Raw genomic sequence first — 16,545 nt, forward strand, 5'->3', positions numbered from 1 at the left:
TTAGGAAGCCATAGCAAACAATTCATACTGCTAACATGGTTTCACTTCAGAGGAGAATTATAGCAATAAGGTCAGTACAGCACATCCAATTTAGTTAGGCCATGAGGAGCAGCTGTGTAACATCTTCCTTCTAATCCAAAGACATAATAAGAAAAGTACTTTTAGTCACCATTTCAACAAAATGTTTCCTTCTATAATGAGAAGAAACATTAAGGACAATAAAACAAAAGTAAATATTATATCTTAATTTAAAATCTGTTCAATTTATAGTTATGCTATTCTACATGTGGCAAAGCTCTGACCAGGCCTTGTGGGTCCTGTATTTTTGATGGACAGCGTTGCTCAGACTGTTGCTGTCACCCTCCACACAACCTCTTCTTTATCTAGAGGCAAGGCTCACAGCTTATTGAGCCATACTCATCATAGACTAGTGCACAACTGGAGATGAAAACCCCTTCATAGTTCTTGTCTCCTCTCTCAGGGGGCAGACTCTGTAGTAGTGTGTGGAGGGTTGAAGGGAAACCAGGCCAGCCCACTACTCTGGGTTGCCCCAGACCCTAAGGCAGCAGCAACAGACAGGGTTCCTTTTATGCCCAGTCTAGCAGCTTCTTCTCTGTATCACTTCCCCAAATGATCCCTCCTAGCACCTTTCTTCTGGTACCTGAGCAAGTCAGTCCGCAGTTCACACACCCGCTCCAGCAATGCACTTCCTCTTCCCAGTCCTTCACTCTTTTCCTTCTCCCTTCCTTACTGGGGGAAATCTTTTAAAACAGTCCCACAGGCTTTAATTGGCTGCAGGTGTATGATTAGCCTGCTGCTTCAGGCAAGCTCTTAACTAGCCTCAGATGCCTGCTTGCCTTGATTACGTGGCAGCAATCTCTGGGAGTTTATTCAGGAAAGAGAAAACTATTTACCTAGAGCCCGGCCTACCTGCCCTCCATTAGAATGCAGCAGCCAGCAGGTCTGGTTCTGTCACATACAGTACAACATAATTGTATATACCATACTTCATACACAAATGCTCTGCAATCTTGGCAGCCAAACATGCACATATAAGTCCTGCATAATGTTCAGACACTCACAACACTGCACGGTTCTTGAGAATACTTTACTTGGACTTTTTGTTTCATTAATAGAAAGCCAATAAAAATTCTCTTGCATAAAAAATGTTTCTAGCATATACTAGTTTTAATTCAGCTCCATATAGTGGAGATTAACTTTCATAATGCATGAGGGCCTGTTTCATACAAAAACAACAAGGAGCCTAATGACAACTTGAAGACTAACAAATTTATTAGGGCATAAGGAAAAAGAAAAAAGGAGGGGATGCAGATGGGAGTGTAACAATAATGCTAATTAAATCAGCGTAGGTGTGGCTCACCTAGCAATGATGAGATGGTAAGAGTACCTGAAGGGAAAATTACTTAGAGCCATTCCATGTTTCTGTTTCAACCTCTTTTTACAATGTCCAATTTGCACATGAATTCCAGCTCAGCAATTTCACACTGCAATCTATTTTTGAAGATTTTTGCCTATCTACGTCCACACCGAAGGAGAACGTGGATACTTCCTTTAGTATAGAGTCAGAAACAGGAGGGGTGCGTCTAGACTAGTAAGATTTTGAGCAAAAGTGGCCACTTTTGCGCAAAAACTTGCCAACTGTCTACACTGGCCGCTTGAATTTGTGCCAAAGCACTGACATTCTAATGTAAGAATTCAGTGCTTCTTGTGTAAATACTTTGACGCTCCTGCACAGGGATAAGAATACTTGCGCAAGAGGTCCAGTGTAGACAGGCACCTTAATTTTTTGTGCAAGAAAGCCCGATGGCTAAAATGGCCATCGAAGCTTTCTTGTGCAAAAGCGTGTCTATACTTTTGCGTAAAAGCATCCGTGCCAATCTAGACGTATTTCTTTTGCGGAAATACTTTTAATGAAAAATCTTTTCTGTTAAAAGTATTTCCGCAAAATCATGCCAGTCTAGACGCAGCCAAGCTGTTCCTGTTATTGATGAACAAATGGAAGCAGATGAGGAGATTAGGCTCAATTTGGTGACAACCTGTGCACTAGACAGTGAGGAATTGTTCTCAAGTATTGATGTTTGTAAGGACTTTCAGCAACCATATGTTGAGCATGAAGGTAAGGAAGAGATGAAAGTGCAGATGGGGGGGACAGTGCAGGTGACGACCATGCAGGGTAGTAAGTTACTCTAGTGCAGCTGCGGGATGGAGGCAGTGGCCTTTTAGGGCCATAAGTTGTTCTAGTGCATTTGGGGGAGGAGGGCAGTACAGGGTGGTAAGTTGCTGTGTATTGCAGTGGGGTGGGGTAGGAAGTTGCTGTTGCAGCTGGGGGTAGGGGAGAAGGTGGTGCGTGGTGACGAGAGGCTGTATTTCTGTGAGCTGGCTAAGTTCTGCCTGGGTCTGTGTAATGTCCAAACGGAGCATCAGTGCACACAGAGATATCAATAGAATCTTGCTGAGAAATAGAGTTGAAGCATTGCCTATTGTACTTATTAATTTTCTCACATAGTTTCCAAGGCAGGGCTGCTATTTCCCCATCACCAATGGTACAATGCTCTCCCAAACCATTCCTCATACTGTGCTGCCAGAAACCAGGCATCACAGAGTTTGGCTGCATAAGGAGAGGGGCACTCCCCACTCTCATCCAGAAGCTGAGCCTGGGTTTGCTTGTGAACCTTCCTGGATTATGTCAGCCAGAGTAACGGCAGCCTGTGTGTAAAGACATCTGTGTTTCCCTCTAAGATAACAAGAAAAGTGGCAAGTTTTGTTCAGAGACATGCATGTTAGTGAAATGTTACAATCTTTATCAGGAAAAGTACAGTCACTCCATTGTTAATGGTTACTTTTCCAGACCAGACCTGAGAAGTCAGGCACATGCACCAGCAACAGACTCCGTCAACTAAGGGAAAAAAAATTCAGAGGACACTGGAGGATCTGATCAAGGATGTGTTGCATCATTCAATGCTTCAAACAGAGAAAAGAGAGCAAAGAAGAACAATGGAGATAAAAGTCAAACCAGAAAGCACGGAGCTCATGTTAAGCTCACGGACGACCAAAATGAGATGCTGAAGTGTCTTATCAAGAAGCAAAGGAAACAGAACCAAAGGCTTTCCTGTCGTGCAGAACTCTTTTCACAGCAACCGTCCCTCCAAGCCCACACATTAGCCTCCATGGCCGAGCAGACAAAACTCCTTATCCAGCAACCCTCCTTTATGCTCACACGCTCATTTTCACATTCAGGTAATGGGTTTTTTTCCTGCATACTGTGAAAGCAACGGTGACTTTGACAGCAGGACATTAACACAATTGTGAGGTTTTCCAGCAGCCCTTATTATTCTTTACCACTGAGCATCCTGATTGAAAGACATCAATAAAAACAAATGTGATGCAGGTTTCCATGAGTTTATATTGTGTGACATAACCCACACCAATTGCTCTGGCCCCTGTAGCAGCCTTAAATGTCCCTGGGGTCTTATGGAAATGCCTTGCTCAGGCATGAGTGGTGGAATGAGGTAGGGAAGCAGTCCCACCACTAAGAAATGTCAGCGCCATTCACTGATCCACCTTCATCTCCCTTTCAATCGGCCAAAGGCACATTCAGCAGCCATGAAGCATTGGATAAGCCTGTTGTTGAGCCCCTTACAATTGATGAATTCTCAGGCAAGGTAGGGTGGCACTATAATGACATTGTGTGTGCCATTGATTGTTCCAGCACAGTTTTGAAAGCCATTTTCTTAAACCAGCCACTATGTCATCCACATTTCCCCAAGTCACAGTGCTATGTAGCAAAGTACAATTTATTGCCCTGTACACTTGCAGAAATGCTGCCCCAGCTGTAGACTTCTCCATTCCAAACTGATTTACAACTGAACGGTAGCAATCAGGAGTTGTCAGCTTCCACAAAGTAATCACAACATGTGTCTCTACCGAGAGAGCAGCTCTCAATTGGGTGTCCTCCAGGGGCCAACTCAGCACAAAGCTCCAGGAAGGCTGCTTTATGCATCTGAAAGTTCTATAGCCACTGGCCTTCATCCCACACTTGCATGGTAATGTGATCCCACCACTCAGTGCTGGATTCCCTAGGCCAAAAGTGATGCTCTGCTGTGCACAATGCAATTCAGTTTTGCTGCTATCCCCATCGCTCACATTGTCATCCACTTCTCAGTCTTCATCCTCTGCTTTAATTGTGTAAGCAGCTCTGCTGCAATGTGCAATGTTCTAAACAAATTGAACATAGGAGAGAAGTCTAGGATCCCTGATTTTTCAGAGCAGATGCTGGAGTTTGCAGCAAGAACTGTCATTCGAGTGGTGTGAAAGTAAGCTGTCAGCCCAGGGAGGGCTGAGAAGCAAATAAGTGGCCAATGGGACACTTTTAATGTTCCTAAAATGCCTACCACTACATTGCACATTCCCACAGTGCTTAGCAACTGAAGATGACACCAGCCACCAGGCATTGTGGGATGTTACCTACATTGCTTTGCTCTGTCGAGACATAAGCTAACAATGTGGCCATGATATGTTGACAACGGGTGGCAGAGAAACAGATTTGACAAATGTTCAGTTTTGGCAACTTTTTCATGTTGACAGCAGTTTCGTTGCCAAATCTTCCCAGTGTAGACATAGACTAAGAATGGCAACTTGTAAGCCAGTAGCAGTGTGTCCATGTTTTTGCTGAAACAGACTAATGGCTACCCCTCTGAAACCTATTTCAAACAGGTTGTTTAGTTTGATAGCATATTGGGTAGCTGGCAGATGCAATAAATCATTATATATGGGCAGCTGGAGCAAAGGAAGGAAATTTGAAGTTGTGGACCTAATGTTGTTACTCTGTGTTAGCAGGAAGTCCAGAATGTTTCTTGACAGGTTCCATTTTTATGGGTTGTGCCCCATGAAAAAGGAGGAGGAAGGGAGAAATTAAGGAAAAAAACATGTAAATCTAACCATTAACTTAGCTACATTATGTGTAAAAGACTCATTGTAGCAAAACTACACATGAAAAGCTAGAAATAGGGACCTGCCGAACTCTCAGCATGTTCTTATTAACACAGTGAAAAACTGCTCAGGCTCCTCCAAAGCCTCTTGACCCTCTGTGTCCACACATTTTCCCTTCCTTAAACACAAGAACAATTTGGGTAAGAGGGGAAAATGTGTGCACAATGGCCCCACCAAATCCTCTATAGTTTAGAATGACACTCTTTAAATATGTATATGGCCAACTGTGCTTCCTCCTCTCTAGTGTCACTGGGCAAGTGTCAAGTGTGGCTATTGAGAACAAGACGATGGATGATATTTTGGACAAGCTGGTAAGCAGTCAACTGCACACATACATATTTTATCGACTACTTTTTTGTTTTGGCTTCACAATTTTAACAAATAAAAAAAACCTGCCAATACAGTACTGGATTTTACTGGAGTATAAGTACAATCAATGTGAAGGTTGTGTCTGCAAATTTTTCACCAGCTGTTTCACATCAGGCTTGTATTCTGTTGTAGCAGCATGAAAACAGTAGATCAGATGTCTGTTAGTAAAACAGGTGTGCATTTTTTACTTGATGATTTCCATGGAGGAGAATGAACTTTCACAGACATATGTAGACCCAAAGCAAGTTAGCACTTTTTTTGACACATTTCATTAATACAGAGTACATAGATCATCCAAAATGTTTCAGTGTCCTCTTCTTTATGTTTCGCTTTTAGAATATTGTTGTTTTGCAGTTCTATCATCGCTTCTTCAGATGTGGCCCTCTCAACACCTCTATGATGAGGTAACTGACTCTGTGGACATGGGAAAGTCAGTGGATGTGATATACCTTGACATTAGCAAGGCTTCTGATACGATCTCCCACAATATGCTTGCCAGCAAGTTAAGGAAATATGGATTGGATAAATGGATGGTAAGATGGATAGAAAGCTGGCTAGAAGGCCGGGCCCAGCAGGTAGTGATCAACGGCTCAATGTCAGGATTGTGGTCAGTTTCTAGTAGAGTGCCCCAAGGTTCGGTTCTAGGACCGGTTTTGTTCAATATCTTTATTAATGACCTGGATGAGGGGATGCATTGCACCCTCAGCAAGTTTGCAGATGACACTAAGCTAGGGGGAGAGGTAGATATGCTTGAGGGCAGAGATAGGGTCCAGAGTGACTTAGACAAATTGCAGGATTGGGCCACAAGAAATCTGATGAGGTTCAACAAGGACAAGTGCAGAGTCCTGCACTTGGGACGGAAGAATCCCAAGCATTGTTACAAGCTGGGGAACAACCAGCTAAGTAGTAGTTCTGCAGAAAAGGACCTGGGGGTTACAGTGGATGAGAAGCTGCATATGAGTCAACAGTATTCCCTTGTAGCCAAGAAGGCTAATGGCATATTAGGTTGCATTAAGAGGAGCATTGCCAGCAGATCCAGAAATGTCATTATTCCCCTTTATTAGGTTCTGGTGAGGCCACATCTGCAGTATTGTGTCCAGTTCTGGGCCCCCTACTACAAAAAGGATGTGGATGCATGGGAGAGGGTCCAGCGGAGGGCAACCAAAATGATTAGGGGGCTGGAGCATATGACCTGTGAGGAGAGGCTGAGGGAGTTGGGTCTGTTTAGTCTGCAGAAGCGAAAAGTTGACAGCAGCCTTTAACTTCCTGAAAGGAGGTTCTAAAGAGGATGGAGAGAGACGGTTCTTAGTAGTGACGGATGGCAGAACAAGGAGCATTGGTCTCAAGTTGTGGTGGGAGAGGTCCAGGTTGGATATTAGGAAAAACTATTTTACTAGGAGAGTGGTGAAGCATTGGAATGGGTTACCTTGGGAAGTAGTGGAGTCTACATCCCTAGAGGTGTTTAAGTCTCGGCTTGACAAAGCCCTGGCTGGGTTGATTTAGTTGTGATTGGTCCTGCCTAGAGCAGGGGGCTGGACTTGATGACCTTCTGGGGTCTTTTCCAGCTCTATTATTCTGTGATTCTATGAACACCAAATCTCACTGCTGAAGGTGAGACTGTCTTTTCCTCAACTGAAAATGGATTTTCAGTAAATTCAAGAATTGTCTTCAGGGATTTGACAACTAGAAAGCGGGAAAAAAATCGGTTTTCAGCTCTGAGATGTACTCTGTAAAAAAATCAGGCAAAAAAGATGCATGTACACTCAGCAGTGTCACTTGCGAGTTGAGGATGAGAAAGTAAGTCAAGTCTTTCTCATGAAGCTGATCTGCAATAGGGCCAGTTTTGTTTCAAATGCAGAAACATCGTACATGAGAGAAGGCAGTTTTTTTTCTTTGCCTTGAAGTTTCAGATTGAGTGCATTTAAGTGGCGTGTCATATCAGTGAGAAAAGCCACGTTTAGCAGGAATGTCTCTTCGTCTAAACACAACAGTAAATCCTGGTGATCTTTTGCCTCCAAAACCACTTGTATAGCAGGCAGTAGATCCATAAACCAATCTAATATTTTTCCTCAGCTCTTCTGCTGCAAGCATTGTCATGTCACCATTCTGTGTTTCGTACTCCTCAACTAAATCTCAGAATTGTCTGTTTCAAGGCATTTGCAACAATGAAGTTGACAATTTTGTCACACTATCCATTGTTCTCTGGAGAAATCCTCTGTTCAGTTTTCTGCATAACTGTTCTTGGTACAGAATGTAATGATATGAAAAGAAATCTGGAAACTGTGGATTTTTCTTCAACAAAGAAATTAGTTCCTTCTCTTTTCCAACCATAGAAGGAGTGCCATCAGTTGTTATGGAAGTAAACTTCCTCAAATCAATGCATTTTCCTGGTCCTTCAAAAAAATTCCATCAGTGCAGAATAAAAGTCCTCTCTCCTAGTTTGACCTGTCAAAGGTAGCAGAATAAGCATTTCTTCAACATACTTTTTGCCATTGAAAAACGCACCCAGATTATGAGCTGAGATATGTCTGAACAATCAGTAGATCGGTCCATTGCCAGATTGAAATACTCAGTCCTTTCAATGTGTTTTAGCAGTTTAGAAAACAGATAGCCTGAAATACTTTCAATTCATCTTACTACAGTTGAATCAGACACTTGCAGTTTTGATATTTGTTTAACTATATCTTTTTGTCTTTAAATTCTGCAAAAAGTGATTCCCTGTGGTCCAAGAAGCACCTTCAGTAAAATATCTTTTTGATTTAGCTATGTACCAAGCCATTTTGAAGGAGGTTTCTGTAATGGCATTACTGTCTTTAACTTGTGAATGGAACATATCTTGTTGAGTATAGTAACCTTCCAGTAAGGAACGTATCTTAATATTTCTTAACTTGCTGTCATGTGGATACAAGTCTTTGAACTCAGAGTGACAAGATTCATGGTGCTGTTGCAGGTTTGTTTTCTTTAATGATAGTCTTCTGACAAAGAAGACACATTATTTTTCCATGTATCTCTGCAAAAGAGAATTTCTCCATCCAAATAGGGTTGAAAACCTTGTATTCATCCAACAAGCGTCTCTTCTTTGTTGCCATTTTTAATGCTTCTTATTACAAAGAAAATTGTATACCAATGTTTTGGGTGTTTCACTTGAAGCTTCAGGTTGTGTGTTTCTTGGAGTGTTTGTACTGAAAAAGAAAAGATTTCAAGCCACCTGTGGTGGGCCAGGAACTGGGTGAGTCAGACCAGACACAAGAGGCAAAAAAAGACAGGTGCCCAGGAGCCCCAGCCTGGATTCCCAGCAGGGCTGATGTCCTAACGCGAGAGTCCGTCACTCCATGTGAGATGGAGGCAAGGCTGCCCAGCCATGGAGCTGGATCCAAACATGTCAGTGTGAGCCAGTCAGCACCTCTCAGGCTCTGCCCACAAGGCCAAGTAGCCAGCACTTTCCACAGTGCCCCGGTGCTCCCAGCACCTCCTCCCTGGGGGCTAGAAATGCTGACACCCTGTATCTGTCTGTTCCTGCCAGCCCATCTGCTTGCATCTTTCAGTGCTCACCCCTCCTGGGAGATGCCTCGCTGTTGTGGAGCATGTTCCCAGAGGAGGCCATGTTTAAAGGATCCCACCCACGTGCCTTATGTTGAGCCCTGAGTAAACTCAAAGCACACCACGGGCCACATGCAGCCTGCATGTCACGTGTTGAGTAGCTCTGCTTTACATGCATCTAAGAAAGATTTAGGGATTGGGTGGATAATCAGCTGGATGTGAGCTCCCAGGGCAATGCTATGGCCAAAGGGGTTAATGAAATCCTTGGATGACTGAACAGGGGAAACTTGAGTAGGACTAGAGAGGAGATTTTATCTCTGTATTTGACATGGATGCAATTATGCCTAGAATACAGTGTCTGGCTCTGATGTCCATAACTCGAGAAGGAAGCTGAAATATTGGAGAGGATTTAAAGAAGAGCCACGGGAACCATTAAAGGATTAGAAAACACGCCTGATATTGAGCTCCTTGAGTCTATCTGTTTAGTTTAACAAATAGAAGATTAAGGGGTAGACTGATTGATCTAAATGTACCAACTTGCAGAACAAATATTTGATAATGAGCTCTTCCATCTAGCAGAGAAAGGTATTAAATGCGCCAATGGCTAGAAGCTGAAGATAAAGAGATTCAGACTAGAAATAAGGCATAAGCTTAATACAGCGTAATTAACCACTGAAATAATTTACCAAAGGTCACAATAGATTCCAATCATGGATTATTTTTAAAATCAAGATGTGATCTTTTTCTAAAACACGCACTTTGGGACAGTCCTGCTACATAAACACCATTATGCACTATGTCAAAGGGAAAAAAACCCTACAACTAAATGATTTGATTCTCATTTTTTAAAAAGACAAACAGCCATAAAATAAATAATAATGACTCTTTTAATAACCAGGCTTCTTATGCTAAGTAGGCTCAGTCTGATCAATGCTTGAATGGAAAATTTCTAGAGAAAGGCTAGGTGCTAAAAAGTTCTGTTGGTGATTCAGAAGTTGCTTTTCATTCTTCCTGTATGGTGTAAAAGCAATATGCCATCATGAATGACAAGATGGGTTATTGTTTGCTTTCCGATGTGCTCCTCAAGAAGATCATATATTTCTCCTGGCAGGCGTTTGCTATCTGATCTATGTTAACTAGAGCAGATAATTCCAGGCAAAAAAGAGTAAACTCAGGAGACTGCAGCAATTGTAATAGGCATGGTTAGGTCCTCTCTTTGATACTGAAGTGTTTCAGTATTGTAGATAATGGTGTAGCTTTGCTCCTTACCACAACCATTCATTTCCCAGTTGTACTTCTCAGAGTTAAAGCAATATACTAAGTGCCAACATATAATATTGGTATCTCTTAATTTGAAATAAGAACGCCACAAAAATTTAAGCAGAAAGTACTCTCTTCATATTTTGAAAAACCAAGAAATGTACGACTGAGTATGAAACTCTACCATGATATTTCTGCTCTAACTGATATAAATGAGTTTCTTCTCAAATCATTCATTTAAGTATTTTATATAATCTAGTTAATGCCCGACAAATGGCTCTCTCTCTGGAAGTCTGTGTTACTGTTTTTTCTGCTGTAAGCATAAGTCAACATTTATATAGGATGCATTATATATTTTATATATATTAGATGCACTATATGTATCTATTAAATTTAGCTATAGCACTACAGCTTCTGCTAATGTAGAACTCACTTTTAGTTTTTACCTCAGTTAAAAAAATAAGAGGAAGTTGAATGTACAAGTGAGCTGCATTTGTAATCCATTTTGCCATGGAAACCACCACACTGTGGAATCCCAATCTGCTTCAAAGCAGTGGTTGCTAGGGAAAGAGAAGGAGAAGTAGACAGATGTTGTCAGCCTATCAGAGAGATTTGTAATGGCAGCTGATAGGAAAGTGATTAGCACCCACAGTCTCTTTCCTCATTATTATATCACTATTTACTGTTATCATGTTATTGTTTCATTGCAATTGACTATTGTGATTTTTTTTCTGAAAAGATGTGAGACTCGTTTAAGCCATGTCAAGAGATCAGTAACTCAGTGTTCCTTTTTAAATGGAAGTCCCTCATCTAATAGCTTTATTTACCCATCTGAAAAACTCATCAAAGATAAAGAATGTATATTTTGCATGGCACAACCAAGTAATATATGTCTCCTGTTAAAAAATTTAACAGCAGTATTGAAGAAAAGCACTTTATTATTAAAGAGCGATGTAATCTCCCCTTATTTCCCTGACTAAACATCTGGCATGCTTTTCTTAAGGATACTATTGAAGTGGCACCATTAGAAAGCTAATGTCTACACTGTTATTCAGAATCCTACCAGGGCATCCCACCTGCAGCAATTAAAGGCAGGGCTAAAAACCTGTCAAGATGCAGGTTTTAGGGCTAGCCCGACAAGTTGTAACTAGTTGTGTCTGAGGTACCCAATTTGATGGACCAAGTTGGGTGCAGAATCATAAAACTAGTAATCGACAAGGCAGGGGCCCTAATTGAATGCCCAGAAGAGGCAAATGAGGTGTTTTCTTAGTCTGGCAATTTATTACTGGAAGTGTAATGCTTGCCTGACAAACCTCATTAAAGGTAAACCAACCAAAAAAGAGCTGGTGGGATTGGAACAGGGAGGACAGTTTTTAATGAACTGAAAGTGAAGCTATGCCAGGCATCTGTGCTCTTCAGCCCTGATTTTTCTTGCTAAATTCATACTGCACATAGATGTTCCAGATGTCAGCCTAAGTGTCATGCTCTCACAAGACTTTGAAGGGGAACATCCAAATGTATACTGTACCAGGAAGTTTTTCCCTAGAGAATACTCAATTACTGAAAAGAGAGCACTAGTGACTGAATGAGCCCCAATATTTGTTCACAGACTATTTTCCCTTACGCTGGTTCCATACCATGAAATACATGAACAAATGAATAATGTAATGGTACTTGGTGCTACAACCCTATAATTTTAGAGTGCAATACCAGGCAGGAAAGGACTGTGTTAATGCCAGTTGCTTTTCACAGAAAAATCAGAGATGGAGATTACCAGGATGCTTTTCCAATTTGAGGGATGAGGGGTAATTCCCTCCATCTAGTAGAGAAGAGGCTAATAAGACCTAGGCACAGACAGCACTAAAGAAATGCACTTACCTGTAAGATCTGTTTGGAAGGAGAAAGCTTAAAAATTAAAAGTCTTTTTCTTGAAGATGTGGTGATTAGGATAAACTGCGATATGCACAGAGCAACAAAAGAGGACAACAGCTCTAGAACTCACAGCATGGACCAGATATAAAGCAAGAGTGAGCAAGATCTGGGGCTGGAGTCAAACTCAACTGCTGATTAAAAACAATATACCTGCAAATAAGGGACATGTAGACTGTGTTGGTCTTTCGGGATATTGGAAGTATCTCACAATAGCAACGCCGCATCTTTAAAAGCGCCTGCTATTTCGGGAATAGCGAGTGCACTATTCTGGCATCCCTGCAACCCTAGCATCACTGTAACCCTTGTTTGGTGCTGTCTTCAAAATAAGCTCTTTTGATTTAGACTAAGAATAAGCTACACAATTTGCGTAGTGCAAATTGCATAGCTTATTCCAACAGAAGGATGCTATCTAGACGCACCCTAAGCCAAACCCCAAAGGGGAGATAGAAAAACTGCCTAAGAGACTTATCACCTTTCACTTTTTTCTTTACTCTGATCCTTTCCTCGGGAAGGAGAGGGAAAAAGGGCCTTGTTGTTTTTGTCGAATCCCTTGAGTGCCAGCTAAAATCATGGTTTGGAGGGAACAGTGTGGAGAAGAAGTACTCACTAGAAGATAATTGAAAAATGTAAACATCAGGGGTATGCCTACACAGCAGGGCTAAAATTGAATTAAGACACGCAACTTGAGCTATGTCATTTGTATAGCTTAAGTCAAAATAGCTTAATTCAGCTTTTGGCGCAGTCTATACAGCAGGAAATTGAAGGAAGAACACTGTTCCTCCAACTTCCCTTACTCCTCATAAAATTAGGGTTACAGGAGTCAGAGTAAGAAGTCCTCCAGCTTGCTAGTCTTTCAAAATAATGACATGTAGTGTAGACACACTCATTGTTATTTCGGAATAACGTTAGTTATTCTGAAATAATGCTCCTGGGTAGACATAGCTCAGGAAAGAAATGAGGGAGATTATTGAAAGCAGCAAACAACAATAATGAAATTCTAATCAATCTGTTCTAAGTGCTTAAATATGTTCCTCTAATTTTATGCTAAGAAAAATGTCAAGAGAAATAACATGAAAATGCTGATATTTTGTGGTGCAAATATACCCAGATAATCATTTAATAGATTGACTGTTTAATTCTAATATTCTATTTTCTGTTTTAGGGTACAAGTTGAATTTTATATGAATGAAAACACATTTAAAGAGAGACTGAAGCTATTTTTCATCAAAAACCAAAGATCAAGTAAGCAGTTTTGATTTATTTCTGTTACATGCATTTATTAATTGTATGGACAAAAATTTTGGCTTCATTAAAGTCAGCATGAAATTAGTTCAATGGGGCCAAGCTTTCATCCTTAGGACATTAGCAGAGTCTGTTTTTCCACAGATTTCCATGATGAATTCTCAAAAAATGTAAGAAATTAAACCAAAAACACCATATTTCATTTTGTTGGGGACAGCTATTTATTGACTGGCTTTAATTTTTACAATATCTTCAGACTGTCTAGTTTCCATTGATCTGATATGTCAGTGTGTTTTGATGAGCTATCAAAAGCTTCCTGAAGAAATAAGAAAAGTTCTAGAGGCATATGGATTTCCAACTTGTTTTATCAAATACCTCTTAAAAGAATTTTCTAACTCTATCTAGGTTGGAAAAATAATTTAGAAAGGACATATCTGCTCCTGAGGAGTTTTGGGACATGGTATTTCAGATAAAAACTAATTTAAGTTGCCTTGTAATCTTTTTTTCCATCCAGCCCTGATTCAGCTGTTTATCCATATTGATAAAGCACATTAGCTGCTTTGCTGAATGGGACCTAGATGATTTTTCACTCAAATTGGCACATTTGAAAACAGGCAATGATCTCCTCTCAGCTTTGAAAATTAGCACCAAATTTGTACAGGGGAGATATTCACGCCATGTGGAGGATCTCTATGCTGCTGGGTATCCACAACTTTGGGTCTCTATTAAATCTCAAATTCATTCATGGAATGGAGAGTCAGGGCAAGATTTTCCCCACTACATAGGTTCCGTGCAGGACAAAACTGAGGCCAGAAAGGCCTTGTAAGATGCAGACCGTACATGCTGTGACCAGTGTCCAAATCAGACTTCCAGAGGCCAACACAGAAGGCCAGAATGGGCTTGGGCTATGACTTTTACCTGTATATTCATCAAGTCATTTGCAAATCCCATGCAACAGCCTGTATGAAATAAAACCAGTGTGCATATAGGCTGGCTGCGTGTGAGAAAGGTAACTGAACACCAATGCCCCATGTGGTAGAATTGTTGATTTCACTAACTTTAGCCCTCTACCCATACAGAGCCAGATTGCAGTGGCTTTGTGCATGTGGGGAAATGGATTTTGCCCTAAGTACCTGAGTACAGCTCAGGTGGATACAGGGCAATGGGCAGGTAAAAGATTATTGTAATCCTAGCATGACATAAGAAAAGGATAAGAGGCTAGATACTTAAAGAGACACAAGGTGGATGAGGTAATAACTTCTTATTGGACCAATTTCTGTTGGTGAAAGAGATAAGTTTTCAACCTACACTAAGTAATTTTTCCAAACTTAAAGAGCTCAGAATTACAGCAAAATGCAGAACAGATCGTTTAGCATACCAGTCACATTTAAGGTTAAGTGGTCTCTTAGAATGTATGTTAACGGCCTCATGTTAAACCAGTGGTCCCCAAACATTTGAGGTTGCCGGGCGCGAGGGGGCGTGGCTGTTCGCCCAATGGGCGCCAGAGGGCAGGGCCACTTGCGCGTTGGAGGCGGCCCCCCCATAGCCTCACGCCAGGGGCCGGCGCCCCTCCCCCAAGTGCCACACACCCGGGACCGGCGCCCCCTCTAAGTGCCGCGCGCCCGGGGACGGCGCTCCCCCCCAAGCGCCATGCGCCCAGAGCGCTGGCGGCCAATCCACGGTGCTCCCGGGGCCAGCGCTCACCGTGCACCATGCGCCTGGGGCTGGCTCCGGCACCATGCATGCGCCACGTGCCCAGGGCCAGGCCAGCCCCCAGCACTTGGCGGGAGCACACAAATGCCCCCACAGGCGCCATGGCACCGTGTTGGGGACCACTGTGTTAAACTATCAATTCCATTTAAGATTTAGCTGTGACATGCTGACAACCTTTCCCAGACCTGGAGAAGAGCTCAGTGTAGCTCAAAAACTAGCCTCTTTCACTAACAGAAGTAGGACTAATAAAGAGATATTTCCTTATCTGCCTGATCTCTCCAGTACCCTGATACCGACACAGCAACACCACCACTGCAAACAGATTTTTAAAAGGTAGTTAGGCACTTAAAGATGCAGATAAGCACCTACTGGGATTTTCAAGAGTGCTTACGTAACCCACACACCTCATGTGGTTACTGAACAATGCAAGTGGTTCCTAGACCACAGCAACAGTTAAGACCAAGAGACCTCTACAGCATGGGCTGGGAGCCAGCTGGCTTTTAGCTCAGAGGGTAGAGGCTTCTATACTCAGCTCCAGCGGTCCCAGATTCAAATCTGCCAGGTGTTGGTTACACTTAGGCACCTCAATCAATTATAATTAAAACAGGAAAGTATCACAAAATGCAGCTAATTCAGTATATTGGGACTTAGATTCCATCTCAGGAATACTATTGTGTATTATGAAGTAGAACAAAAAAAAACAAACCAAAACAAAACAAAAAAGACCTAGGGAACTCAGACTTGAATAGCTAAATCCCTATTGAACAGCTAAATACAAGTGGTCTAACTTTCTTATCCCCTCCCTTCCCCCCCCCCCCCCGCACCCCTCAAGCCACACACATAGGGTTGCCTGGCATTCTGCTTTCAACCAAAATGCCTAGTCAAAAAAGGAACCCTAGCGACACTGATCAACAACACAACCAGTGCTTTTTTTTTTGGGAGCACTCACTGCTTTTCTCTAGCAAAGCCCCCAGCGGCACTGGGAACACTTGCACTGAGCCAGATGGAAGCTTGCTAGGGACACACGGCAATTAAAGGGGGCCATGACTGCATTTTGGCCCCATTGGCAACCCTAGTACTGGCACTTTTTTTTTTAATAAAAAAGCACTGAGTACACCTATCCTGACTCCACACAGCTCCCAAAAACAGCTGCTAGGTCCCTGCAGCTCCTAATCACTGGGAGGTTCCATCTACATACTGCCCTCTCACACACAAATGCCACCCCTGCAGCTCCCATTGTTTGTAGTTCCCAGCCAATGGGAGCTATGGAGCCAGCATAAAGGGGCAGAAGCACCACATGGAGTACTGGCTCCAAAGCTCTCATTGGCTACTACAGGAGCAGTGCCTGCAGGTATAATGGCAGCATGTGGATGGAGCTTCTCTGAGCCTAGGGGCCACAGAAACTTGAATGGCCACTTCCTGGGAGTCATAGTAACTACTGCCAGGAACCCCTGCTCCCATCCCCCACACCAACCCAGA

The 16,545-nt window shown here is 42.3% G+C and overlaps 1 protein-coding gene across 4 annotated transcripts in view; it reads left to right on the forward strand.

Moving 5' to 3' along the window:
* KCNT2 (potassium sodium-activated channel subfamily T member 2) overlaps positions 1 to 16,545 on the forward strand; it is a 322,338-nt gene that overhangs the window by 74,070 nt on the left and 231,723 nt on the right. For all 4 annotated transcript variants that reach the window (XM_075936723.2, XM_075936724.2, XM_075936725.2 and 1 more), the window contains exon 2: positions 13,274 to 13,353. In XM_075936723.2, the coding sequence (XP_075792838.1) occupies positions 13,274 to 13,353 (80 nt within the window). The remainder of the gene's footprint in view (positions 1 to 13,273; positions 13,354 to 16,545) is intronic.

This window comes from Pelodiscus sinensis, chromosome 9 (assembly GCF_052426305.1).
Source record: "Pelodiscus sinensis isolate ZL-2025 chromosome 9, ASM5242630v1, whole genome shotgun sequence".
In the NCBI taxonomy this organism is placed as follows: Eukaryota; Metazoa; Chordata; order Testudines; family Trionychidae; genus Pelodiscus; species Pelodiscus sinensis.